The 28000-nt window shown below is 37.5% G+C and overlaps 2 protein-coding genes across 5 annotated transcripts; both read left to right on the top strand.

Annotated features, from left to right (window-relative positions):
• Positions 1 to 883: 883 nt before the first annotated feature.
• LOC127951352 (multidrug resistance-associated protein 1) lies at positions 884 to 19682 on the top strand. Of its 4 annotated transcripts, XM_052549207.1 has the most exons (32): positions 894 to 1087; positions 3322 to 3498; positions 3626 to 3751; positions 3978 to 4115; positions 4823 to 4948; positions 5038 to 5099; positions 5363 to 5494; positions 5595 to 5822; positions 6179 to 6356; positions 6670 to 6831; positions 6936 to 7028; positions 7122 to 7325; positions 7426 to 7572; positions 7772 to 7859; positions 8115 to 8184; positions 8920 to 9046; positions 10699 to 10875; positions 11043 to 11210; positions 11649 to 11835; positions 12026 to 12067; positions 13744 to 13792; positions 13936 to 14077; positions 14159 to 14366; positions 15609 to 15919; positions 16081 to 16280; positions 16372 to 16498; positions 16577 to 16678; positions 17173 to 17319; positions 17465 to 17623; positions 17808 to 17974; positions 18063 to 18257; positions 18394 to 19583. In XM_052549207.1, exons 1-32 carry the CDS (start codon positions 1040 to 1042, stop codon positions 18500 to 18502), a joined length of 4596 nt encoding a protein of 1531 aa, XP_052405167.1. In that variant the 5' UTR covers positions 894 to 1039; the 3' UTR covers positions 18503 to 19583. The 4 variants fall into 4 exon arrangements, with proteins under 4 accessions (XP_052405181.1, XP_052405175.1, XP_052405167.1 ...); XM_052549215.1 differs by lacking the exon at positions 12026 to 12067 and having other exon boundaries at positions 885 to 1087; positions 18394 to 19682; XM_052549221.1 differs by lacking the exons at positions 10699 to 10875; positions 11043 to 11210; positions 11649 to 11835; ... (11 more) ...; positions 18063 to 18257; positions 18394 to 19583 and having other exon boundaries at positions 884 to 1087; positions 8502 to 8990.
• A 5894-nt stretch (positions 19683 to 25576) lies between these two features.
• Positions 25577 to 27954, top strand: LOC127943006 (C-type lectin domain family 4 member M). The gene is made up of 5 exons (XM_052539096.1): positions 25577 to 25740; positions 25965 to 26345; positions 26735 to 26856; positions 26939 to 27048; positions 27464 to 27954. Exons 1-5 carry the CDS (start codon positions 25620 to 25622, stop codon positions 27597 to 27599), a joined length of 870 nt encoding a protein of 289 aa, XP_052395056.1. The 5' UTR covers positions 25577 to 25619; the 3' UTR covers positions 27600 to 27954.
• Positions 27955 to 28000: the final 46 nt, after the last annotated feature.

Raw genomic sequence — 28000 nt, forward strand, 5'->3', positions numbered from 1 at the left:
TCCCACATATTGACGTAGACATGTGGGGTTGTGTTTAAACAAGGCGTTTTAAACATTTGTAAACATTTGTAAAAAGTTATCAAGTTTAGGTTGATGCTCATTTTACAAGCTTATTAGGATTTGATTTCAGTGTTTCCACAGTTTGAGTAGTTTGACCCCTAGTTGTCTATAATGGCAATCCAATTTAACGTTTAATCCTTAAAATGTACTAGTATCTATTTTCATGCTACTAGTGCTTATGTGTAAGCTAGTATTATCTATTAATTTAGATAAAGTTAAAAAAGCACATATAGCCTAAATATTTTCAGAATATTTTTTGTTCTAAAAGGTTACTAGTAGCTAATACTTAAAGATTAACTTAAGTCCTCTTCCAAGTTAAATATTAGACAGCAAATATCAAAAAGATGCCTCTTATCAACTCCTTATAACTTTCCTATACATTGCAACAGTGCACAGTTCTAAGAACTTATTTTATCATTCAAAGTATTTCAGTATCTTTACAAAAAAAAAAAAAGTATTTCATGCAAGGCATCAGACATTTCGACATGCGTTTAACTGAGTGTCATCTTGTCCCTGTTTGTTGTGTATAACATACAGGAAAATGACTTACAGCACAGTAACAAATTTGTTAGACAAAATAAAACATACTCAAACCTTTGATTCTCTGAACTGCTCTCACCTGAAGATGATGTTAAACCTCACTGGCTCTAAAGAGCTGGGTTTAAAACTGTAATTAAGACGGACCCAAAAATCCCCTAGCATTTTTTTAATGTAATGAATACGTACTCGAAGCTAAAAACGAGTACTAGCTGAAGGAAAAGCACTAGTACGTTTTATTAAAACGGCTTGCCATATTGCCGTGTGTGAGTACCGTTATTAAGTCAGCTCAATCGCTGAAGTAACAGCGCCCCTTTTTTTCAGCTCATCCATCCCACAACTACACGGGTCTGCAACATCACAACACAACAGCACATTGCAGTGGTTATGAAACGGAGGCAGTGTAAACCCAGCATACGATAACAAATCCTTCCTGCGGCGAATGGCTATTGACAATTTCTGCAGTTTGGATGGTTCTGATCCATTTTGGGTGAGTAAATGAACAGTCCTTTCGTCGTAAACCGTTTTCCCGACGATATTTTGTTTTCAACAGATTGTCAAGTTTCGTTGTGCTTGTACTCCGCAGCATAGAGACAGACACTTGGCTGTGTCTCATAACACAGCGAGCAGCCTAACTTACCTATCTTAGACATTATTTTAGGGCTTCATAGGAGCATTTGACGATCAGACCAGGCATCAAATTCGCGCCTGCATGTGGGTTGAATGGACCTATAACGCCAAATAATGATGCCTAGGTAGACAGTTCACCAAGTTTTGAGACGCTGCCACTGTTGCTAGGCTAACCGGTTAGCCATATGCCTAAAAATTTAACTCTCTGTGGGCTTTGATCCTGTAGTGTTGATTTTTGTTTATAACAGTCTAACCACCTTATGTAAGATTGATTTATAACACGACCACTTTCTCAATGTGTCTTTATCTCAGTGGGAAGCTGATGAGTTGACTTGTTACTTCTCTGACTTGTTTTTGTTAAGCAAAATCCTCTAATGCTAAGTAGTTTGGTAACACTTTAGAATAAAGTTCCATTAGTTAATGTTAGTTAACTACTTTTGTTAACATGAACTAAGCAAGAACAATCCTTCTACAGCATTTATAAGTCTTAGTTCATGTTAATTTCAACATTTACTAATGCATTATTTAAATCAAAAGTTGTGCTTGTTAACATTAGTTAATGCACTGTGAATTACCATGAACTAACAATGAATAACTGTATTTTCATTAACTAACATTAACGAAGATGAATAAATACAGTAATAAATGTATTATTCATTGTTTGTTCATGTTAATTAATACATTAACTAACATTAACTAATGGAACCTTATTCTAAAGTGTTACCAGTAGTTTTCTTGCAACTAGAGAACTCAGGTAATTATTTGATATAGTCAAAAAGAATTAAGCTTTGTTTATTTGTGTTCCTGTTTATGCAAGGTCTGACAGGTCAGTGGATTAATAGTATTGTTTCCTGGCAGGTTGAGACAGTTTGTCCTGCAAAATATTGAATTATGAATCACACATGACTGCATGCCAAGAAAGTATTTTACTTTTCTTAATTTACATTGTTAATATGACTTTGTATGGCCAATGATACAAGGCAATGAAACATTACCAGATTTGTAAAGTTATTAAAACTGTTTAAAGTCATAGGGATATGTACAAATGTGAAAATTGTAAAATGTAAAGAAAAAAAAAAGAAAATTGAAGAAATCATCCCAGTCATATAGTACCATATCATTATATTATTAATATTATTGGGTATACAAGTACGTTTTTTACTTGTCTTTTCCCCAGTCATTTAGTAGCTCTCTTATTTTTATATAATAATAATAATAAAATTGGTACAAGAAGTACTTCCATTTAAATATGCAATTATTATCTTAATTTTTTTTTTTAAGTAATTTTAATAACACATTTAAATGTTTCATTTTTCCCCCTTATTAAACTGCTGGGAATTTTATGGGTATATGTTTTCTATTCTCATTAAAATACTATAAGTGTATCTTTTTTGTTTTACTTACCATTTTTCCCATTGGACTGAGTTGGCACATTCAGCAAATCTTTTTTGTATTATAGTCTTTTAAAATTCTACCATGATAAAAATAATTCCCAAGTGACGCTTTTATCATATTTTTTTTTCATGATTTTCCTCGTAACAGTAATAAAAAAAAAAGTCTTAATGGTCTTAAAAAGGCTTAGTTTTCTTTTAGCAAAACATAATTTCCTTATGGTGAATTTAGGATGAAACATGATGTTCTTGACAAGAGTCCCATCATTAGTGTCATTAAAAAAAGCTTTTAGTTTTTTCCTTTTGTTTATTGACCTGTTATTCCTCCCCAGAAACAGAATTATTGGAAGAGATGATCCCTACAGAGAACACAATTAGATCTTCTTTGTAAGAAAAGGTTCAGTTCATTTTTAAGGCATGTTTTGGATGTCACTACTTGAAGGAGACTTGTTTTTGTCAAGAAGCTCAAGACTCTCTGCTCTGCTTTATTGCACAGAAAAGATTGCGCTTTACTTTGGTTCTCTGAAAGATCCACTCAAGAGTGTTTGTTCCTTGAACACGTCATTATGACTTTGTGTGCTTTGCCAGAAAGCATAGTGCTCCGTGACTTCTCCAGTTGTTACTTCGTTTCTCAGTTTTGTCCAAAGAATCTCCAGAGACGCAGAGTAAAATGAAATACCCTTTTGACCTCTCATGTTTTCAGCATTGGAACCGGACCTGGCAAACACACAATCCAGACCTGACACCATGTTTCCAGAACACAGTGCTGGTTTGGATACCCTGCCTCTACCTCTGGCTGTTTGCACCGTTATACATCCTGTACCTCAAAAGAAATGACCGTGGATACATATGCATGACCCACCTCAACAGAGCCAAAACAGTGAGTATTAACAAACAGGATTCCGGTACAATGCTTTTAATGTAGCAGTGTGCTTTGGTAGTGTGTTTCCTGATAACTCTGCCAAGGTCAACAGTTGTTTCAAGATCATGTGACTCTCCTCCAACAGGCTGTTGGGTTTACCCTATGGCTTATCTGCTGGGCAGATGTTTTCTACTCTTTCTGGGAAAGAAGCCATGGTGCTACAGTAGCCCCAGTCTACCTAGTCAGCCCCACTATGCTTGGCGTTACAATGGTGAGACCTGTTCTTTCACAAAAGAAAAGTGCTGAATTAAACTATTTTCCTTGTAAATTACTCTTCGGTTTGCATTGATTTCATATTCAAATTAATTGAAAGTATTCCACTTTCCCTGCCTCAAGGACAAATCCTACCTGATATATTACTGTTTATAGTTTCTAAAATTGTTTCTTAGCCTGATGTTTAACAAATTTGATTTTTTTTGTAATTGGATGTGTTTTAGTTGCTGGCTACGTTCTTGATCCAGTATGAGCGGAAGAAGGGGGTACAGTCCTCAGGGGTGATGCTTAATTTTTGGCTGATCACCATAGTGTGCGCTACAGTCACCTTTCGCTCCAAGATCCTGCATGCATTGAATGAGGTAAATATGACTTATGCATTAAAACTGACAGATTTTGCAGTTCATGTAATAATATATATATATTTATTCCAGTGTGATTCGGATGTCTTCTTGAGTCGTATGTGACTCAAATTTGTTTATTTGTTTTTGTAATCTGTATTTTGTATAAAACCGAGCCTATCCATATTCATATGCGATTCCAAATGAGATTTTTTTGGGGGCAATTCACCTCAGTCTCAGACAGTTTTTGTCATTCGGAATGCGTCGTTTATAAAATGGCACGCAAATTGGGCAAAAGAGCTCTGCCTGAATATACTTATTTTTGTTCACCCTTTCCTCGTGTAGTGAACTGTGTAATAGAGAATTGTGTATGAGTGAATGCATGATTCAGCAGTTTTATTTTCAGTCAATGCATGAATGTGTAAAATGACACTGTCACTCGTGATCTCTCACGTTCCATGTGGGTTCTGCGCCGCAGCAGAGGCCAAATTTCCTGTCCCTCGCCCACACTGATAGTTACTCTTCAGTTTCTGCAGAAGAAACTTTCTCAGTATTATGCTGACTGTGACATCATTAATATAGCAACCAATATAGTTATTGAAATACGGGAAATTTAACAAACCGGATAAAACCTCACATTTCATCAGTTACAGATAAAAAAAAACACAAATCAGGTTTGCTTGATATGTCAGCAAACCCTTAAAGTGTTGTTTGGTCTTTCCTTTCAGCCTGCCAGTGTGAATGTGTTCAAATATACCACTTTCTACATCTATTACACCATGCTGCTCATCTCCCTGATCCTGGCCGGCTTGTCTGACCAGCCTCCGCTCTTTTCACAGGCTGTCAGAGACTCGGTTAGTGTACTTTACTTAAAGAAGGTAGAGGTATGCTTTATTATATGGATGTTAAATTGATGGCCAGTACTATGAATGTGTTTGTGCAGAATTCATGTCCAGAGTCAGGGGCTTCATTCCTGTCCAGAATCACTTTCTGGTGGATCACAGGGTGAGCAAAATGAATGACGGCATTTCCAACACTCTTCTTTTTAAAACATAGAACTTTGCACAACATGAATGTTGACTTCTCTAGAAGTTTTATTCTGGCTCATGTTATTTCTTGATCCAATTCATCCCGTCAGTTTCTATCTTCTCTCTACCATCTCTATCAAGAAAGAGTACTGAAGGAGCCATCATTTTGCTAATGAATAAGCTTGTATTCAGGCTGGGTGTTGTTACTTGTTAGTGCATGTCCCTTTCTTTTCCTCATAGATTGATGGTGACTGGTTATAAAAGGCCTCTGGAAGAGAAGGACCTGTGGTCGCTCAACACAGAGGACAAGTCTCAAAGAGTTGTGCCACAGCTGGTGCGCCGCTGGGACCAAGAATGCAACAAGGTCAAAAGGTCAGAAGCAAGAAGTCAACCCCCACCCCCAAACAGACAAATTTATGGATTTACTACAAAACGGACTAATCCTCTGATTGGGTTATGATTTTTGTTTTAGGCCAGTAGATAAGACACTCTACTCCCCAAAAAGATCAGCAAGGGAAGAAAAGAAGGATGGACAACAAATTGAAGAGTCAGAGATTTTGCTTGCGAAAAGCCTTCAAAAGACAGGCGACCCTTCTCTCTTCTGTGCTCTCTGCCGAACCTTCGGACCATATTTTCTAGTCAGCTCCTTGTATAAGTTTATTCATGACATCCTGATGTTTGTTGGGCCGGAGATTCTCAGGTAATTAATACAACATCAGAATCAGATATTAATCCCATCTGAGCTGAATTCAGAAGCAGTAGTAAAGTGCAAAGGGTTAGGGGAGAGTGCAAGGGTTCCCTCTGTGGTTTCACAGTCATGTGGTTAGAAATGACTTTAACTCTGTGGGAAGGCCACTCTGTCAAAACAACAGCTGTGGCTCTCAAAAGAGCTTCAGTGAAGAGTTAGTTTTGGCATGCTGAAAAGTTGTGCCATCGAACTGTGACATCAAACAGTTTGCTCATTTTTCTTGCACTTGAATCCAGAAGAATTGCATTCTGCTGTTGGATTGACATATAAATGTGTACTCATTGTGAGTTTGTTCTTTTGTTTCTTAGGCTACTGATCCAGTTTGTGAATGATTCGAGTGCCCCTGATTGGCATGGCTACTTCTACACCTCCCTGCTGTTCATTTGTACCTGCGTGCAAACCCTCATTCTGCAGAAATATTTCCACGTTTGCTTTGTGACCGGCATGAGGTTACGTACGGCCATTGTTGGTGCTGTGTACAGAAAAGTAATTGGGTTCTTTAGTGCTAAAATGTCTGCAACAGGGTATAATATGGTGTTTATGTGCATTTGGAGGTTATTTGTTACGGTTTCATATTTAGAGCGCTCAGAGATTCAAGAAGCAAACAAATGCATTTGCCATTGTGAATATGCCATACTTTAAAAATAATAATAATAATAATAATAAAAAAAAAAAAAAAAAAAAAAAAATATATATATATATATATATATATTATTTTTTTTATAAATATATTAATATTACTGACTCCAGTATTTTAATGGTAGTGTACATTTATAATATTTTCCTTAATTTTGACAAGGCCTTAGTCATTACCAATGCTGCTCGGCGAACATCCACTGTCGGAGAGATTGTGAATCTGATGTCTGTAGATGCTCAACGTTTTATGGACCTCATCACCTATATCAACATGATTTGGTCAGCACCTTTGCAGGTTATCCTGGCCCTTTACTTCCTGTGGCAGGTATGTGCCTACACAAAGGTGTCTTGGCTTGTGTGCTCATTTCATTACACATCACTAAAACCTGTTATGATGTATTTATTTATTTCTTGCTCTTTTGTTATCAGAATCTGGGACCTTCTGTGCTTGCTGGAGTTGCTGTGATGGTGCTAATGGTTCCTCTAAATGCAGTCATTGCCATGAAAACTAAAACTTACCAGGTTTTGAACCTCTTTTCCTGCTCAGCAGGTTTATTTGCCTCAATCTTCATTAATTAGATCATCTTTGTTAATCTGACACACTCTCATTTACAGGTTGCCCAAATGAAAAGCAAGGACAATAGGATCAAGCTTATGAATGAGGTGCTGAACGGCATTAAAGTGCTTAAACTCTACGCATGGGAACTGGCGTTCAAAGACAAAGTGTCTGCCATCAGAGAGAGTGAATTACGTGTGCTTAAAAAGACTGCTTACCTTGGTGCCGTGTCCACCTTTACTTGGGTCTGCGCACCATTTTTGGTAGGAGATGCCTTTGAATTCCAGTCCTACACAGGCTTTTTCATGATTATGCCCACTGTTTTTGATGCTACCCTGTGATTGTCTTGTCTCTTTCACAAAGGTTGCCCTCTCCACGTTCGCAGTGTATGTGTTAGTGGATGAACATAATATTCTGGATGCACAGAAGGCATTTGTTTCTCTGGCCTTGTTCAACATCCTGCGCTTCCCTCTTAATATGTTGCCCATGGTCATCAGCAGCATGGTGCAGGTACTACACTCTTACTCTCTGTTTCTTTTTAAAAAAAAAACGTTGAATGTGAACCTTGTTATACCTTGGAATATGGTATAAGTTGTCTCAACTGTTTTTGGACCACTTGTGATCGGATCAAATGGTTAACACTGAAATCCAGGAACTTGTGATCAGATTTTTTTTTTTGTATGACTGTGAAATGTATTGCTTCCTTCAGGCCAGTGTGTCTATGAAGCGCCTGCGTGTGTTTCTGTCCCACGAGGAGTTGGATGAAGACAATGTGGAGCGGCCAGCCATCAGTTCATGTGAGTCCAGTGATCCACAAGCAGTTCAAATCTGCAATAAAACATATGTGCAATATTCTGTGGCATGTATTTTTTAGTATGTTGTGCATGTTTGACTTACAAAGCACGGCAGTCTCCAAACTCTTTCCACAGACAGACATAAAACAGCATTGTATGAGAGAGTAGCAGCTGTTCAGTAGATCGGTGCGTTTAAAGGCATCCCGTGTGTTTTGATGTCTGCTTAAAAGACTTCGTTGTTGTTTCCTGCTCATTCAGCTCCAGACAGCATCAGGATTGTGGAAGGAGCTTTCAGCTGGTCTAAAGACAACTCCCCTACTTTGAAGAGGTAACTCCATTTTCTTAATTGCTCTTCAAAACTATACAAATAATATACTCCACTATACTGGTCGTATAATATTTTGGTTGTTGCATGCAACAGTAAAAATGCAAAAGAATATTTTCTAGGTAATACATGCCAGAGTTTACAGTTTTTTAATACCGTTTCTGCCCTCATTGGAAAACATTGAAGAACCATTAATAGAATGTCATGTCAATCATTTGAGCTCTGTGCTTAATAACCATTATCAAATCCCAACACTGTGTACTCTAAACAAATGTACTTATTATATTCAAAGCATTGACATGAATATTGCGATTACATAGAGCAGAACCAGTGAAGCAGGATACTGAGGCCATTACAGGCAAGTACACGTGCATGAACCCCGATACAGGAGAGCATCAGAGGAAATCTAATCTGGTGAATCTCCACTGATTTTAATAAGAGGGATCATGGATTTTGGGTTGCCGAATTGCTTTCAATCTTAGCCTAATCTCATTTGCTTCAAATCATGCATTGAACTGTGTAATTTGACGTGCATTATTGTTCACTGTAAATCCCATTGTTAATATCAGTACACTTCTGAAAGATTTGCCCATAATCTTTAATCAACAATGAAATGAATGAAGAAATCCTAATGAATGAATGTACTCTTTTATACTTTTATGACACAATGCCGCCTTTGTCCATATGCTGCTTGAACTTTTTGTTATTCATTGTGTCAGCGTGTCTCTCTCTCTTCAGGATTAATGTCCGTATTCCTGAAGGGGCGCTTGTTGCTGTGGTAGGGCATGTGGGTTCAGGGAAATCCTCTCTGCTTTCAGCTTTGCTGGGAGAGATGCAGAAGCAAGAAGGGTCTGTCTCGATCAAGGTACAGACACAAGCTACGTGCTTTTGTTGTATGTGTTTAGAGCAAGGTTGCCTGAAAGGATTCCGTGTGAAAACAGTGGCTCTTGAATTAAATGCTCTGTTGTATTTGAGTTAAACAAATTATGTATGCACTGGGGCTCAAACATATTTTAGCCCACTTGGTTTTTCTTTTATAATTTAATATTTTATTATGTATCAAATACAGTGGGTATAGAAAATAATCACCCCCCCTTTGAAACCGGTGTGCCCAGTTTTGCTGTGTGTTTTGGGTCATTTTCATGTTGGAAAGTAAACCTTCTTCCCATTGACAACTTTCTGGCAGAGGGCAGCAGTTTTTTCTCAAGAATTTGAAGGTATATTGCCCCATCCATTTTTCCTTCTTTCCTGACAAGTGCTCCAGTCCCTGCTGCAGAGAAACAGTCCCATAATAGGATATTACTGGAGGAATGGAGTTATTTGAATGGTGAGCTGTATTGGATTTCCAACAGATGTATTGTTTGGTTTTTAGGCCAAATAATTCAATTTTATCTGCCTCAGAATCTTCAAGGTGCATTTAGGCATGATTGCAATTAGCCTTTCTTGAGGAGTAGCTTTTTTTCTTGCAACCCTCCCATACAAGCCAAATTTGTGATATTGTTGTCACATGCACAAATTCACCAGTTTTTTTTCATGAATTCCTGCAACTGCTTCAGAGTTGTTGTAAGCCTCTTGGGCGCATCTCTGACCAGTTTCCTCCTGGTTATTTCATCCAGTCTGGTGCGGCGTCCTGATCAAGGGAGGGTCTGTGTTGTACCAAATACCTTCCATTTCTTAATAATAGACTTAACTGTACTTCTAGGCATCGATAAAGCCTTTGAAATGTATAATTTTTTTTGTATTTTGTAAGCATCTCCTGACTTGTGCCTGTCCATATCCCAGAGATTTTTTGACAGTGCCTTGCCACACTTAGTTGATAGTTTGCTTCAGCTGCACTACCAAGGACTGAAATGCTCCAGGGAAGCTTTTTTTCATGCCGAGCTAATCAAAATGACCACACCTGATCACAGGTGAAAGTCAAATGGCTTTGTGTGCCATTGAGAAGGTGATTATCTGCTACACCCGGTTGAGTTTACAAGTCATTTTTAGGGAGGGGAGATCCTTTTTCCAACTGACTTGTTGGTGTTATATTTCACTTGGATGTTATAAGTTACACTGAGTAAATACAGCTGTATAAACAAAAACTGTGTCCATCTTCATTACAGGCTGCAAAGCAACAAAATGTGATTATTTTAAAGGGGGGGGGGGGGTGATTATTTTCTATACCCACTGTATAATTTAATATATATATTAAATATAAATATTTTTTCATAAAATATTCCATAGCTTTTATATAACATAATTTTATTATATTAGCAGCAAAACAATCTAATAACGTTTTAGTATTTGGTTTATTCCCTTGAGTGGCATTAACTCCACATGATTTGAAAATTATCCAAAAAGCATCTTGTTTGACTTTCACATCAAAAACATCTGACTGTCTCAAAATCAATGTCTCAAATTGATTTATTTTATTTTGAAAAGCTGTTAATTTTATGTCATACATTTTTGTATTGGCACTTAAACATTAATAATGGGAGGATAAAGAAATACATTGAGTATCTGACTGTTTTTCAGGGCTCTGTGGCTTACGTGCCTCAGCAGGCCTGGATCCAAAACGCCTCTCTCAAAGACAACATTTTGTTTGGACGGGACGCGAAAGACAGCTGGTACCAGAAGGTGGTGGAGGCGTGTGCTCTCCTACCAGACCTGGAAGTCCTGCCTGGAGGAGACTTGACAGAAATTGGCGAGAAGGTAAATAAAGCCTTCAGAATGATTCTTACAGTTTGTCCTAACCAAGCACGATAGATTGAAGGTTATAGCTGCATGTTGTCACAGACTGCTTTTAATACAACAGTACGACATTATTTAAATCTATAGTAGTAGTCAGTTGGGTTTATCATATGACATTGTAATTTTAGGGCGTGAATCTGTCTGGAGGACAGAAACAGCGGGTGAGTGTGGCCAGGGCTGTGTACTGCAGCTGTGCAGTGTATCTGCTGGATGACCCGCTCTCAGCCGTGGACGCTCATGTGGGAAAACACATCTTTGAGAAGGTCATCGGACCTCAGGGGTTGCTACAGGGCAGGGTAAGGCCATTTAGCCATGTATTATCCAAATATATACCGTATTTTTCGGACTATAAGTCGCACCTGAGTATAAGTCGCATCAGTACAAAAATACGTCATGATGAGGAAAAAAACATATATAAGTCGCACCAGACTATAAGTCGCATTTATTTAGAACCAGGAGAAAACATAACCGTCTCCAGCCGCGACAGGGCGCTCTATGTTTATTAGGGGTAGACTACAGGAGCACTGAGCAGCATAGAGCGCCCTCTCGCGGCTGTAGAGGGTAATGTTTTCTCTTGGTTCATTTCTCTTGGTTCATGTCAAATTAATTTTGATAAATAAGTCTCACCTGACTACAAGTCACAGGACCAGCCAAACTATGAAAAGACTTATAGTCTGGAAAATACGGTATACATCTCTTATAGGCATTTCACATCATGCATGGAACTCTTGCAGACTCGGGTTCTGGTGACGCACGGGCTGAGCTTCCTGCCCCAGGTTGACCTGATCTTGGTGATGGTGGATGGAGAAATCACAGAGATGGGCTCTTACACCGAGCTGCTGGGCAGACAGGGCGCTTTCGCTGAGTTTCTGCGTAACTACTCCAACACAGAGCAGGAGGAGGTGGAGGAGTCAGTGGCAGGTGAGACTGGCCTCCTCATATCTGGACTGCTTTCAAATAGCCAGTTCCTCTAAATGATTACTATTGTTCATATTGTGTGGGTGATCTTTTTTTTATAATTAATCTGTGTCTAGTGATCGTTTTTGTCTGTACATCTGTGTTTCATCCCCATTTCTTCTTCTTTGTTGTGTCCCCTCTGTTGGCTCTTCAGAAGAGGGAGGGGAGGCAGAGGACGAAAAGGGGAAATCTGAAGGTTTGAGGGTGTAAACTGAATAGGCCTGCTTGTACTGCATGTTAGAATAGGGCTTATTATCCTGGGCCCATATTTATCAAGCTTCTCAAAAGTGCCATTTTAATCTGAGTGCTGAGTGCTTTTAAATGTACTCGTACCTTTAAACTTAAGTGTAAAAGCAAGTTGTCTAATTTCTTAAAGCTAAGAATAACTCTTACTCTCCCAGTTATTTAAGACAGCTCGAGAGATCTCTCAAGTGGTTAGGAGTTTAGGAGAGGGGGCTTCAGATGGCACTGAGGAGACAGAGATGTATGTGCGCAAATCTTTCAGAAGAGTTTCTTGACATGTTTGACAACAAGCAGTTAATAAAACGGTTACATTTCCTCAGTTATTCAAACAGAAACAAGCAAAGAATATTTACATTATCAAAGAACGTCATAAATGACTTAAGTCTAATGCGGGTATTGTATGTTCTTTAAAAACACTCCCGTTATAATCGCTGAAGATACCTACACTGTATCATGAATAGATCTCTTACCCCTTATTTACACTGAACATGTCTGCGGCGCGTTATGGCTCCGACACGGCCACCAAAGCTGATCATGGCGCCCCGACAAGTTTCTGAAGTTTCTCCGCACATAATCACTAAAGACATGTGCCTATATTTTTGACGGATAATAATAATCATAATAATCGTCTTTGATCTCAAACTAGCAACAGGCGATGTCTCTTACTATCACCGATACACAATACTATCGTCTACCAGCGCAACCCTAAATTGAAGGTTGGGATGACGATTAGTTTCCTTACCATAATGTATTCTCTTTAAAATTCTTTATTGTCAAATGTACATTGAATGTAAACTCCTATTAGGAATTTAACCATTCAATGTGAATTTATCTGAGAATATTCTTAAATAAGTAAATCTATTCAGTGATTGTTCCATGCGTATTTCGTCATCCAAAATCCTGTTTATGGCAACTCTAAGTCTGACATTTAAGATTTAATCCTACACTTCACTTAAGTTGTTTAAGATGCTTGATAACTAATTTTTAAGCACAGCTTTGAGCCAAGAATTTTTTTTACACTTAAGTCAATTCTTAGCAGCGTTCTTGAGTGTAATTGATAAATATGGGCCCAAGTCTGAGGCCTGAAATATTTGAGGTTTTTTTTGTACTTTCCCACTACGTTGCCATTGGACTACTGCTCACAAACCTTAGATTTACATGTTACACATTGCACTGTACTGTAAATGGTTTCAACATTTGGCCTTCCCCAGTCTTGTGGCTGTGTCAGCTCCTCGTGTGTGTGAGGTGCTGGGCAGCCTGCTGGTGATTCTTCTAACCTTCGCCTCTGAGCCTAAAACAGTTTTGCTGACTGAAATTTCAGCAGGCCTGAGAGGTGTGGTTGCTTAGAAGCTAATTATGATGGCCTTTTATTGCCATGTTATATATAGACATGTTTGTACTCAAGTGCATCCCGGTGTTTTAGTCAATGCTTGATTACAACATTTGCTGCAAAACTATTGTGTTGCGAAGGTGTTTTCGGATGTCATGACTTCTAGATAATGATGAGAAAGCTTGTCTTCTTTAACTCTGAATAGTTTAAAAAGTCATTGGTACAAGTATGGATGTGGAAAAGCATGAAGCATGCAGGAATAATTCTGTCTGATTTAGTACATATTTTTTAATCTATAGAAGCAGTTCCACGGAAAGGACTTGAGAATGGAGGTCCTGCCATGTTGGGGTAAGAGATACCTAATAGCTTTTCTGAATTATTTCTTTGTCCTGAATTAACACTGTGTCCCGACCTTTTGCAGCGTGATGAATCATTTAAGTCATGTACTAACAGTATTTTGACATTATTTACTCTATCTCTGTGTCCTGTAGGCAGAGTCTGAATTCTCTTAATACAGCAGGCACAGGTAAAACCCCACAGCAAACTGAACCTAATGATGTTGCAGCCGCAAAGAAGACCAAATCTGCAGATGCTGCTCGACTAACTGAGGCCGACAAGGCCAACACTGGCAGGGTACGAGTCAGCTGTCTCTGTGTCAGGATGTTAGAGGATGTTACTTTTTTCTAGATTTAGTGACTGTTGTTTGTTATCCAGGTGAAGCTGTCTGTGTTTTGGGAGTACATGAAGGCTATCGGCTTGCCCCTGTCCATCTTCAGTATCTTTCTGTTCTTCTGTCATCATCTGTCCTCTCTGGGCTCAAACTACTGGCTCAGTCTCTGGACAGATGACCCTGTTATCAACAACACCCAGCCCAACAGAGAGATGCGTTTAGGAGTGTATGGAGCCCTTGGAATCTCACAAGGTCAGATTGTTGTGTGGGATTTCTTATATATGTTTTTAATATGACAACTTTTATATAAATGTAAAAAAGTTTTTAGTTATATGGTCACTGTTAGTTGGAACTTCTAATTAATAATTTTTCATTTTGGTGTAGGGCTGGACAATATATTGAATATTAGCGATAATATCTGAATAATTTTGACGACGATGTAAAATTTGAATATCGAATATTTCAAATTCAAGCATACTTTCCTAAAAGGACATGCCGAACATCCAAAAAAGGAACCTGTAACTGCAGACTGCTCCTATGCACCTCTACTACGAGAGCTTTCATGAGAGCGGTTGCCAGATAACTAGAATCAGAGCTTCGCTGTTACAAGGAGACATTTTCTGCCCCGTGTTTGTTTCACTGTTATATTTACCAGTTTTCATAATATAGACAGATTGAGTGCAAAAGTCTTTGGTGTTCATTTATATATATTTCTATATAAGAAATATCTATGTCCTTCAGCAACTAGCTGCCCATCTAAGAGGGTTTTAAGTGTCACTGGGAACATAGTTTCATGCCACAGAGCTTCTCTTAAAACTACAGACAGTTGACAGACTTGTGTTCTTAGCTAAAAAACTTGTGAATTGTGAATTGCATGCACTAAAAAGTTGACAGAAATGTACTTTTCTGTACTTGTTTTGCACTACTTCAGGTAGACCTAAATGTGTTAATTTAATTAGAAGCACTAAGTGATCACTTGGTCTAGATTTTTTATTTAGCTGCTTAAATTAGCTGTTTTTGTTTGTTTGTTTTTAATGGCCAAAAGAAAATCATGTTTTTTTATTATTTAAAAGCAAATGTTAACATATCAAGATATATATCGAATATCGTAAAAATTTTGACAATATTTAGATAGAATATTTTTTCCTTATTGTGATCATATCAACAAATACTCACCTTTCAATATATATATTTATTTATTTAAAAAATATGTTTTTATGAACTATACCTGCCAATTAATAATGATGATATTGTCTTAGTATTAAACTCTTTAAAGTGAAATAGTATTTTTAATAATAAAAAAACAAACATGTTCAATTGCAGCCACTTGAAATAATTTTAATGCAATGCATTTTTATTTTTTTAACTTAATATTTGTTATTAATATGTCTATTTATTTATTTTATATTATTATTATTATTAATTAGCTTATTTGTCCAGAAGCCATTTTGATTTTGAAGCTAGTTTTTTCTTTTTTCGTTTTCTCTCTGATAGGTATTGCAGTGTTCTGCTATTCTGTGTCTGTATCGGTTGGTGGGATCTTAGCCTCCCGCTACCTGCACCAGACGATGCTCTACAACGTCCTGAGATCTCCCATGTCTTTCTTCGAACGCACACCCAGTGGCAATCTGGTCAACCGCTTTGCCAAAGAGACGGACACCATTGACTCGGTCATCCCTAGCATCATAAAAATGTTCATGGGCTCCATGTTTAATGTGCTGGGCTCATGTGCTGTCATCCTCATTGCCACACCGCTGGTAGCCATCATCATCCCGCCGCTGGGCCTGTTCTACTTCTTTGTACAGGTCAGCCAGTTGTTTTACCTTGCGGCTGCATGTTAGGAAAGGCTAGCAATTCTCTAGGCTAAATAACATTTAGATAGAAAATATTTGAGATCTAAAACTTCAATGTAAGTGTAATCATTTGCTGGGTTCTACTCTAACATTTGTCTTTTCATTTCTGTCAGCGTTTTTACGTGGCGTCCTCTCGGCAGCTGAAACGACTGGAGTCTGTGAGTCGCTCTCCTGTCTACACACACTTCAACGAGACACTACTGGGAACCAGCGTGATCAGAGCATTTGGAGAACAGCAACGCTTCATCAGAGAGAGTGACGGCAGAGTGGACCACAACCAAAAAGCTTATTTCCCCAGCATTGTAGCCAACCGGTGAGAACTCTCAGCACCTCACATGCATTAGTGTTTTGGTTTTTGGAAAGCTGATGATTTGTGTGTGTCTTTGTGCCTCTGTGTCCTGCAGATGGTTGGCAGTGAGGTTAGAGTTTGTGGGAAACTGTATTGTGACATTTGCAGCCCTTTTTGCAGTGATGGCCAGGGACAGTCTGAGTCCAGGTATCATGGGGCTGTCCATCTCCTATGCGCTGCAGGTCAGTTTAACTTCTAAAACGATGAGATACAGACCAGATGTCCAGTCAAGTCCTTACTAGTTCTGATTTCTCTCACAGGTCACAGCATCTCTGAACTGGCTGGTGCGGATGTCCTCTGAGCTGGAAACTAACATAGTGGCAGTGGAGAAGGTGAAGGAATATGGAGACACAGAGAAAGAGGTCAGTGCACCAGCAGGCAGATTGTGTTTGTTCATTCTGTACTTGTGTAGAGTTCTGCATAGTATATGTCCACAAGATGTGGAACTAGTTTCTGGGAAAAAATTTACTATGATTATTTAGAAATTTATGAAAGTTAAGTGTTTGTGTGAGATCTTGTAATGGGTAAATTTTTCACATTTTTCAAGTGTTTTGTTTTTGTTTTGTAGATGTTTTTTTTTTACTATGTCCAGTTAACTTTTTTTTTTCTTGACTATCGTTGTGACATGAATTTTTTAAATGATTAAAAAAATGAAACTGATTGCATACACTTCATAAATATTTGATTCATTACACTATAATTCAAAAGTTGTGATTTAAAATAGTATTAGATGAACTATATCATGTCAACTTCCTGAAAGTAGTCCAGGTTAAACTTGTGTATTTCTGGTTTCCGTGTTAAAGATGGATTATTGAGATGTGATTGGTCTATGCTGCATTAATGTCTCTGTTTACAGGCTGAATGGAGGTCGGAGCACTCAACTCTGCCTGCTGGCTGGCCGACCGCTGGTCATATTGAAATCCACAACTTTGGCTTGAGATACAGAGAGGACTTAGAGCTGGCTATTTCTGATATCTCAGTCAACATTGAGGGAGGAGAAAAGGTGCGTAGAGCCATCACAATATTCAGAATCAGTTCAAGCTTTGACTTCATCAATAAACAGTACTCATTTAGATACCTATTCACCTAAAATGTCCTCATAAACATGCAGAGTTAATCATGTATGTGTGTGTGTGTGTTTTTCTTAGGTGGGAATTGTGGGTAGGACAGGAGCAGGAAAGTCCTCTTTGACATTAGGGCTCTTCCGAATCATCGAGGCGTCTCAAGGGGAGATCCGTGTCGATGGAGTCAACATTGCTGAGCTTGGCCTGCATGAGCTACGATCCAGAATCACAATCATTCCTCAGGCACTGAACTTAAATACACCTAAACGTTCATTTCAAGTCACTTAAATGAGGATATCACTATTAAAGTTTTCAAATTAATGTTTTCCTCTCAGAATGATTTCATTTCTTCAGTTAACTTGCCAATGAGAATTGAGCTGTTTTAGTTTTTCTTTTGTATTTCTAAACCCCTTTTCCTCTGTCCCAGGATCCAGTGCTGTTCTCTGGTTCCTTGCGTATGAATCTGGACCCCTTTGATGGCTACACTGATGAGGAGGTCTGGAGAGCATTGGAGCTCGCACATCTCAAGAACTTTGTGTCTGGCCTTTCTGACAAACTCAACCATGAGTGTTCAGAGGGAGGAGAGAATCTCAGGTAAAAAACACCTTCTCAACAATGGTTATTCTTCATTCGACTCCAATCTAATATGACTGTTTCTGACTGGATATAATCTGGGTTTCAGTTTGGGTCAGCGGCAGCTGGTTTGCCTGGCTCGAGCTCTCCTCAGGAAGACCAAGATTCTGGTTTTGGATGAAGCCACTGCAGCTGTAGACCTGGAGACGGACGATCTGATTCAGTCCACTATCCGAACTCAGTTTGAGGACTGCACCGTTCTGACCATCGCACACCGTCTCAACACCATCATGGACTACACAAGGTTAAAGAAACTTAAAAGAGTTATAAATAATAATAAAATATAAAGACTACACCAACCCGGTATTATAATTGTTATATAATAATATTTCTAAAATGTTTATGTAGCACTAAATATTTCTTACATTTTCTCTTGAAAGGGTGCTGGTTCTCGATAAAGGCCAGATGGCAGAATTTGATTCTCCGTCCAATTTAATTGCCAAGAAGGGAATTTTCTACAAGATGGCCAAAGACTCAGGTTTGATCTGATAAGTAGAGGGGTTGAAGAGGGACATATCACTGGGTAGAGTCCATGGAGAGTGGACCTTGTGTGACATGGACTCTTCTGTGAGCTTCTAGAGCTCACACACATAGTGTGAACATGACACCACTCCATCCTCAGCTACTGTAGCCTTCGGTTTTCAGTCACATTCTAGTTTTCACTGCAAATGCTGCTTTGAAGGTTGTTTAATGCCAACATTCGGGATGTTTGAAACTAGTTTTATTTCTTCAAGGCTGTTTTTGTTGTCTGTTTTCATTTGGAAGACGTCTCACTTTACCACTAAGCCGCACTTTCCTGATGGGGTTGATTGTTAGTAATGAGAACAATTCTATTTGTATCATTGCTTCACTTGAAAGAGTAAAGAACGAAATTTCTCTGTGCCATTCTACCACTGATGCAGTGATGAGTTGTATACTGACCAAACAGCTGCGGGTAAAATCCCTCCACGAGCATCAGCTGCTTCATCCCAAGCCAAAGTTAATGTTTGAAGGTATCCTTATTATCAAAAAAGTTCCCAAAGGAGAATTTCATCTCTAGAAAGCCATTGTTTTCTCTCATTTAATCCTTATTTAAAGTTTAAAATCTGTTACAATATTTCTTCTTTTGCATAATTTATTTTATCATATAAGTATAACATATTTATTACTGGGTATCTCCCACTAATGGCAACTTAAGCCTCATCTTACCAATACCATGCAGTGGAGTCTACAATGACCTTCTGTTTTCATTGGTAATGTATTTAGTTGGCGTGTTTGATTCATGATCTTTGTTTACTATTATTTCTCAGTGATTATTTCACCAAAAATGATGAAAGCACTTATTGTTCTGTAGAAAAAGGTCAAACTAAGGTTTATATTTCAGGTTTGGTGGGAGTGATATTATTTTAAATACTTTTTTTTTTTTAAACTGACTAATAAAAAAAAGATCTAATTTGTTACATATTTATATGAATTGTATGTAATCAAAGATATTATTTGATATTTGTATACATGCACTAGTTTTAAGTGTGCTTAGTTTCATAAATAATTTGTATGTGTACAGGGTAAATATGAATAAATTTTTTATATTTTTAAAATTAAACTTGAGCTCATTATTTTGTACTTTTGGAAGTCAGTCTCTCAAAATGTGATTTTGTCAGAGCGAAAAAGAAATAAATTCCAGATCACTACTACCAACATTTATTTTACTGAGGCTGTGCAAAAAATAAGGGCATTTTCAAGTTTTGACAGTCTCGGATGAAGTGTGCCTGGAAACATTATAAATATATAAAAATACAGTTCTTATACAGTACAAAATGCAATAAATACTGATTTAAACTTTTAGATTATAGAAACAATACAAGTTTTAATTTACACAGAGAATTCTGCATAAGGATGGGTGGGCGTTGCATTGTTTTTAACATGAGTGGATTTTTTTCTCAGATCATAAATAGATGCATCTTTCAACTTTATGGGAATTTAGGCTTTAATGTGCCGACATAATACATTCTTGTAACAAACTGAAAATGTTCAAGTAGAATTGCAACTAGTTCTACAGCTAGTTGGGATCTATAATAAACTACACATTTCCAGGAAACTTCAGTTTGACAGCAGTGAGAGGTTGTGAACATGGCTGTCCATCTGAAGTGTGCATTATAATGACCTACTGAACACCTCTACGGTAAGATTACGTTACACAAGTCTTTGTATTCTGAGATTGTTGATGACATGAGGGCTTCGGTCTGTTGTTTAAGCACCTCAGACGTCAGTTAAAGAGTCAGCAGGAGAATGCTGAAGCACACCGCTTCTGTAATACTGGAGAAAACATGGACACCTGCTCAAGTAGAACAGCTATTACAGGCAAAACCTCTTCATCCTGAGCTTTGTGCTTTTCTTGACTGAGATTTGGTTCAAATGAAGAATAAAGATTGTTGAGAAGGAGTTTGTCAGAAAGGCCAGACACAAAGTTCTTGAGATGTGCGAGTTCCAGAGCTCTCCAGACCTCCTCATCACTGTAGCCATCAAAGGGGTCCAGATTCATATGCAAGGAACCAGAGAACAGCTTTGGATCCTTGGGGAAAAAGGGTTGAAAATAAAATACTCAAGCGTTAAGTTTTTTCATATTTACATGGTGTTCAATCTGTTTTTACATGTTCACGTGTATCTGTGGGATAATGGTGATGCGAGACCTCAGTTCATGCAGTCCAACCTCTGCAATGTTTATCCCATCTATGAAGATCTTTCCTTTTGCCACTTCAAGGATCCGGAAGATTCAGAGATCAAGAGATGATTTTCCGGCCTCTTCCCACAATTCAAGCCTAAATCGATTCAGTGGAAAAACTTGGAAAGCATTACAAATAAAGCACAAATATGACACATTGTGCTCGATGTTATATTTACTTTCTCTCTCCCATTGACACTGAGAGAATTTTCTTTTAAGGCCCAGTCAAGACTGCTGCGCTTCTGAAGTCCATATTCCTGGAATCCAATGGATCCGGATCTGGGCCAGTCTGATGGGAGTGGACTGTCCTCGATCGTCCATGATGCCTGCGACAACCCAAGACTAACATATTTACCTCAAGAATGAACGTACACGTATACTTTTGTCACTTTATATAAAATAATTTATGGGAAAAGAACAGCATTCGGAACAACTTTACCTCTTTTGTTGTTTTGGCATATTCCTTCACTCTCTTTATTCTGTCATGTCTTTTTCGGAATCATTCTCAGTTCATGTTTACCTTCTCTCCAATCTCTGTGGCATCTCTTGCAGGCAGGATTTCCAGGTCTAGTAGGAGAGCACAAGCCTCTTACACCTTCTGGTTCCAGCTGTCTTTCCTCTCCCGTCCGAATGGCATTCTGGATCCATGCTTGCTGAGGCACGTAAGCCACAGAGCTCTGAAAGAGAGTGCTAGCAAAACTATATGTGAAATTTTTGAATGATGGCAATATATTTGTAGTTATTTTTCAGAGTGATTAACCGATACTGTGACATGGCCACTTTTCTTTTCCATTTCTCCCAACACTGCAGACAGAAGAGAGGATTTTCCACTGCCCAGGTGACCTACCACAGCCACCATTGAACCCCGCTGCACTTTGACATTGATCGTGCAGGAATGAACCATTGCCAGATTATCATCTTTTGAGGTTCAGGATTGGTGGACCTGCAGAAATCTTTCAGCAGGTATTTTAATTTAATTCGTAAGAAATGAGAACAGTGGTCTTTTTGCTTGGTAGTAACATTTAATATTCATCTAAACATGGTGATGTGGAGTGAACAACCACAAAAATATTTAATTTGCAATGGAACTTTACAGCTTATAAGTGTTTCTACAGTGAAACACTGTTCACTATTTCTGTCTTCATTAATAATGGTGGCTGTCCCAGCCTGTTTGCCCACTTGATGAAAGGTTGTTACACATGGCACTGGAATTTTTATAGAGAAACTATTTTTGCAAAGAGAACTGCAATCAATTTTCTGAATGTGATGGATTTATAGGGTAATAAAAAATGTCCCTATAAATCCATCACAATCAATTTAAAATTTATGAACTGAAACATCATTCCAGAAAGCCTCAAAATATGCATAGCTGTATATCTGAAACATGCATATCATGCATAATTGATGACTTTTCCCAGTAGCTGGGATTTTCCTCATGATTTATTGTGTTTGGATTATTTCATTGAATGGCAGGGTAACTATATTGCATTAAGTTTGTATTCCGGGACGCATACATTTACAGCCAGCATTCACGAAAAGGTGAGGAGATGATTGTGTGCTCAGTGTCACTGGCCTGTGCTTTTAGCATTGTCCACCGAAAATGAAGATAACAACATTTTAGTGAAAAATGGCTTTGTGTATTGAAGTAAACGCAAATTTCTCCTGCTGATTTTGTTTATAAGGAGCGCCTGTTTTACAGGTTAACAGGAATTGTATGCTTTTGGACAACTTTTACAGGTCAACAACAGGTAATTCTCTGCTACAGTATTATTTTCTTGTTTTCCAGTTTTCTTACTTGTAAAAGTTTGTGGCACAACCGTAATTACACAAATGACTATTGCTATCAAGACAGGAATCATTTACATGCATCTGCCTTTTGTAGCTCCTCTGACTGATAATGTTGAGGATAGACAAAAATAGACTGCAATGCAATGGTGCACAACCTCATTAAAATATCTCTTACCATAAACCTAAAACATGTCTGGATGACACCTGCATGGAGACTGTTGTTTGCTGAACAGTCACTTCACTTCAAGCCTGAGTATTAATGCAATATAAATATTCCTAATGCATTAATACCTTATAATACATCAAAAATATATCATTTGTATGTTCTTGTGAATAATTGTAATGATAGTTATTATAAATTATTGAAATTATTGTTAAAGATTTTTATTCACAATAATTCTGAACAATTATAACAGGGTGACCAGACGTCCTGGGACAGTCCCGTATTTCAGATCTATTTTAAGTGTCCCGACTTATTTAGAAAAAATATTATATATTATTATAATTGTCATATTTATACAGATATTATTTATAATGAATTGCATTATGAAGTTATCTTTATGACTTTTGGGTGACTTTTATATTTATTTATTCATCTATTATTTAAAAATCTATTAATCATGTATTCTCAGCATATATGACTGATTGTGTGACGTAAGATGTAAGTTTATTTAAGTTCCAGATGTGCAGGATTAATAAACTCCTTCTAATACCCTATGGATGGTTAAACATGACTAAGCACAATTGTAGTGGGCTTACCCTTCTCTTATCTGATATCATTGAAAAGTATAAAAATATATGGACTTCCTGAATTGTGGCTTCTTCTATACTTTCACACTTCTCCTCACTTCTACTTCTCTTTCTCACATCTTGCATTAACTATTAGGCACCTAGTATTGCTAAATCACAATTACTAAATTGGGCTAAGATAGAAGTCTCTGATTGAAAGATTGTCTTATAGGGAGATGAGAGGGTCTGTATTACTTACTATTGGAGAAAGCGTAACAGCTTTCAACAACTTGGATCCCCTGTCCCTTAATAACCAATCACATTACTGCCTTGATGTCATTGATTTTCAGTCGTGAAAATTGTGCGGCACTTTATTGCCATTGTGAATAGGAATTAATGAGAAATTTCGTTTCTCTGCTGAATCACACTTGTTGCAAAAAGTAACTTCACTTATAAAAGGTTTTTTTTATTTATTTTTTTCATCATCATTTCTAAAAATAGTTCAATCCAATAGGATTGTTTATTGTAAAACATGTTGAAGATTAGGCCAGACCGGAAGCGCTAGCTTTAGCCGTCGCTTGTTGCAGGATTGCCTTTCAATGGGCTTTGCGCAACCCTGAAAAGAGTGAAGCTGCAGGTGAATAAAAAGCAGGGCAATGTATGTAATTGCATGATGTAATTTGTTGATGTTGTGTTGGCCAGTAAACGGGAAACCATCTTCTGAATGCCTGGTGTATATTAATTTTTTTGGATGTTAAACGCATATGTACTGTGATGTCCACTAACAGCATTCAATAAACACTAACTCACAAAGCACAAATGTGCAGGTAAAACCACAAACGTGGAAACAAAAAGTGATCTGACAAGTGACGAAGGAGAAATATTTTCAATTTTATCAGCTTCTCTTCACAATATAACACTGATTAAACGTCAATCAAGGACAATAAAGCAGATGCACAAGAATAATATGAAATAAAAACAAAGATGCCATTTGGTAATAATGGTTATTGACCATATTATTCATAGAGAAAGCAATTCAATTCAAAAGCAATTTTACAGACACTTGACATCAGAATAACTGGGAGAATCAGGCCTACTTTTAGACTTCTGCAGTCCACTGTGATTATCACCTCAATGCAGTGACAGACCGTGATTTAAAGACAGGTAATAGTGATACTATTTCTCACAAATCCCTTTCTCTTATCAAAGCATGAGAGATCATTCCAGTTCTTCTTCTGGAGCTGTGTTTTGAAGAAATCAATTCAATACAGTAAACATTTTTTTACAATGTTAGTTATTCGGCTCACCTTAAGCCCAGAACCTGATATATATATATTTTTTTTTAGTTATCAGAACTCTTAAAGTTTACTCAAAGTTTTCATCCATTTACCAGTTAAATGAGGAATGTCACCAGCAATTCAGTAATCAACAACACTCGCAGCAGCATAACAGCTTCAAGAGTGAGCTGCAGAAGCAGAAGTGAAAATTCAAGAAAAGTATAAGTGGAGGATATTCTTTTAATAGAATTTGTTAGAAATGTCTTTCAAGGTTGTGCTGGATGAGTTTGTGGAAGAGCTGCACATTCAGCACATTCAGTTGATGGTCTTATTTTTAACATACTAATATAAAGTCTAAAACAAATACATCCATATAATAGACCCTATTCACAAAACTGTGATGGTCATCAGCATCGTAAAACCTCAACATTTTTCATATTTGTAGGTACCTTTATAACACTATACCTCGTATTATATCACCTTCGACTCAAATTACAAAAAAACGGTTAGGCAAATGAAAGGGTGTTTCTATTGCGGCGTCTATGGGGAGGGATCGTAAATTTGACATCTTTCTGTATTCTGACTTCCATTATCAGTCTCGCTCAATATTTTTCCTTTTATTTAAATTCATGAAAGCACTATCATGGCATTCTTCTTTTACTATTTGAGCAAATGGGAATGCAAAAAATATATTTGCTCCCATTCACTGCTCTAACCCTTCAACAAGACCCCCATACAATCAGATAACACCAAAGTCACTTTCTTCTTCTGAAAAAAAAAAACCTTACATAAAAAATTCAGATGTTACTCTCAACCAAAGAACAACCAAAGCATAGATGTTTTTGGTTATGCGTTGAACACACAATATGTCTGTCTAATATGGGTGGTCTTTTGTGTGGTCACAGATTCTTCTTGTTGGATTTTGTAGCTGCTAACATAGTTTTGTAATTCTGTACACGTGGCTGGATCTGAGGAGAGTTTCAAACTGGAAGTCTATATCCTTATTAAAGGCCAGAGTCATATGAAACCACTTCCTGTATAGATTTTGCAATATTAGGCTTTAAATAAAAACAAATTGTCATCATTATGAATATCACAACTCATCGTGAAGATGTACGGCAAGACACAGGAGCAAAACATGGAGTTTGAGGCCATTTATGAAAGGGACGAAGACACTTCTGCACCTCGAACACGGAGTTACATCCCGGCTAAAGGAAAAGCTCTACAGTGCAGTAAGTAGAAAGTTTCATTTGAAGCAGAGACTGTTTTAGTAATGTTTGAGGAAATGTAAACTGTTACATATGCAATTTCAGTCACTTATATATTATATTAAATTAAAATATCAAATATATTTAAACAAAATAATAGATTATCTAAAAAGCCTGAAGTGGAACGTCATTTATAATAATGCAAAGTGAATTAACTGATATCTGTGTGTTTTGGACCTGTTCCTCAGGAGGAAGAAGATGTTTGGTGTTGATCACAGTGAGTCTCGGGCTCATTTGTGTTCTTCTGCTGATCTTCATCATACTGCAGCACAACGCCGTCACAGCAGACAGAGACCTGATAAAGAGTTACAAGAACACAGCTGAAGAGTTCAATCAAAGCATCAACAGCTTACAGGACAAGTACACTGATCTAATGACTGAGAAACACCAGCTGCAGAACAACTTCAGCTCTTTGAGTCAGAAGAAACTGGAGCTGGAGACCAAATTCAATGATCTCTCTGTTGAGAAAAGCCAATTACAGAGGGATTTTGACTCTTTGGTTCAGAGGATTCCAGATTTTGCAGACAAAGTCAAGAGCGATGAACTGAATAAGAACGTTTCTAAAGGAGGTCAGTATAAACCTGTAATTAGTAACACTTTATTTCAATAGTCCACATTCTACTAACAGTAATTAACTTTGCAACTACATGTCAACTAGCAGTTAGTAGAGTATTAGTAGACTGTATGCTTAATGTCTTCTAAAACTTTCTTTGTCAATTTACACTAACCCTAAACCTACCCTAACTGTCTACTCTGAGAGTTAGTAGACATGTAGTTGCAAATTAATGAGAATTAGTTGACATGTAGTTGACATGTAGTTACAAAGTCACTTAAACTGTAGTTAGTAGAATGTCTAAAGTGGACTATCAAAATGAAGTGTAACCATGTAATTCCCCCACCCCACCGTAGTTTCGTTATCATTTTATGAATAGAGTTTTAAAAGGAGTGTCTCTATTAGGAAATCAATGTAGTCTAGATGGCTTCTTCATTTCCAAAAAGGCGATGAGCTGGTCTGCCAGCAGGCAGTACTGCAGGGATCGTGGCGGGGATTTGGTCATTATCAACAGTGTAGAGAAGCAGGTGAGTTTGTGTGAGTGAGTTTGTGTCTGTTAATGAACAAGGGAATCACACTTACTGTATTCCTGTTTTTATTCACTCGCAGAGGCTCATGTCTTCACTTGTCAGACTCAGCGAGAGATCGTGGATTGGTTTGTCTGACATAGTGAACGAGGGCAATTTGACATGGGTGGATAATTCACCACTGAATAGGGGGTAAGATGTGAAACGCTCACAGATAACCACTGCTGATTTATTTTAGTCTTCTGTATTCTCGTTTAAAGTTTAGCCCATCAGAAAACAGCAGAAGACATCTCTTCTAAAAACTCAATAATGGCAGCAGCCATAATTAAACAAACATCCTCTAAATAAATTGTATTGAAAAACGTATCTTCTCTGTTTTAGTTTTCTGCGTTTTCACTTTACTACTTTTACTTACCTGTGAAACTTGCTTTTGTGGTACTATGACTTATGTTGGCTGTTTTATAATGAACTGTGACTGTTCCATAAGTTAGTTACAAATAAAGGTATCTGCTTTTTTTTTCTGGTTCCTAAATCAGCAAACTTTAAGAATGTTATAACTGAAAATTCGGGATTCTAAATAATAATTAAAAATGTGATCCATGTTCAGGTTTTGGTTTGAAGGTGAGCCGAATGACGAAGATGGAAATGAGGACTGTGTTGAAATTATGGGTTTATCTTCCATCCTGAACAACTGGAATGATCTTCCATGTGCATCGAAGAGAAAAGCGATTTGTGAGAAATAAGGTTCATCCTTTCTTGCTTTGGATTTACTTGTATGATCTTATGGATTGCAAAATTTCTGTGAAATATACAAAATTAGCAGCTGATATTGAGATGATCACTATTCCCTCAGCTATAGCAAACAAATAAAATATCTTGTTTCTTATGATGTGATTATGGTGACGGAACAGCAATCCTCTGATTTGTTCATGTTTTGCTCCATCATCACAAGCAGCTCTTTATTAACATGATCTTATTCTACTGTTATCATGTGTCTCGTTTGTCGGTCTGAAGTGATGAGGTGACAATCACAGTGAATTACAGAAGAAACTTTTTTCTGAATCTGCTTCTTCTTTGAATAAAGAAAATATCCATTTATGAATCATTTTTTTTTAAAACTTCAAGGTATTTTGTTGTAAACCAG

This window comes from Carassius gibelio, chromosome A3 (assembly GCF_023724105.1).
Source record: "Carassius gibelio isolate Cgi1373 ecotype wild population from Czech Republic chromosome A3, carGib1.2-hapl.c, whole genome shotgun sequence".
Lineage (NCBI taxonomy): Eukaryota > Metazoa > Chordata > Actinopteri > Cypriniformes > Cyprinidae > Carassius > Carassius gibelio.

What these genes read in the sequence shown, in the direction of transcription:
- LOC127951352 (XM_052549207.1), top strand. Translation starts at nt 1,040, where the DNA reads ATGGCTATTGACAATTTCTGCAGTTTGGATGGTTCTGATCCATTTTGG. An exon ending in AACTCCCCTACTTTGAAGAG is followed by an intron (nt 8,185 to 8,919) that starts GTAACTCCATTT and finishes CTCTCTCTTCAG; the next exon opens with GATTAATGTCCGTATTCCTG. An exon ending in GAATCACAATCATTCCTCAG is followed by an intron (nt 17,624 to 17,807) that starts GCACTGAACTTA and finishes CCTCTGTCCCAG; the next exon opens with GATCCAGTGCTGTTCTCTGG.
- LOC127943006 (XM_052539096.1), top strand. Translation starts at nt 25,620, where the DNA reads ATGTACGGCAAGACACAGGAGCAAAACATGGAGTTTGAGGCCATTTAT. An exon ending in TCAACAGTGTAGAGAAGCAG is followed by an intron (nt 26,857 to 26,938) that starts GTGAGTTTGTGT and finishes ATTCACTCGCAG; the next exon opens with AGGCTCATGTCTTCACTTGT. An exon ending in AATTCACCACTGAATAGGGG is followed by an intron (nt 27,049 to 27,463) that starts GTAAGATGTGAA and finishes ATCCATGTTCAG; the next exon opens with GTTTTGGTTTGAAGGTGAGC.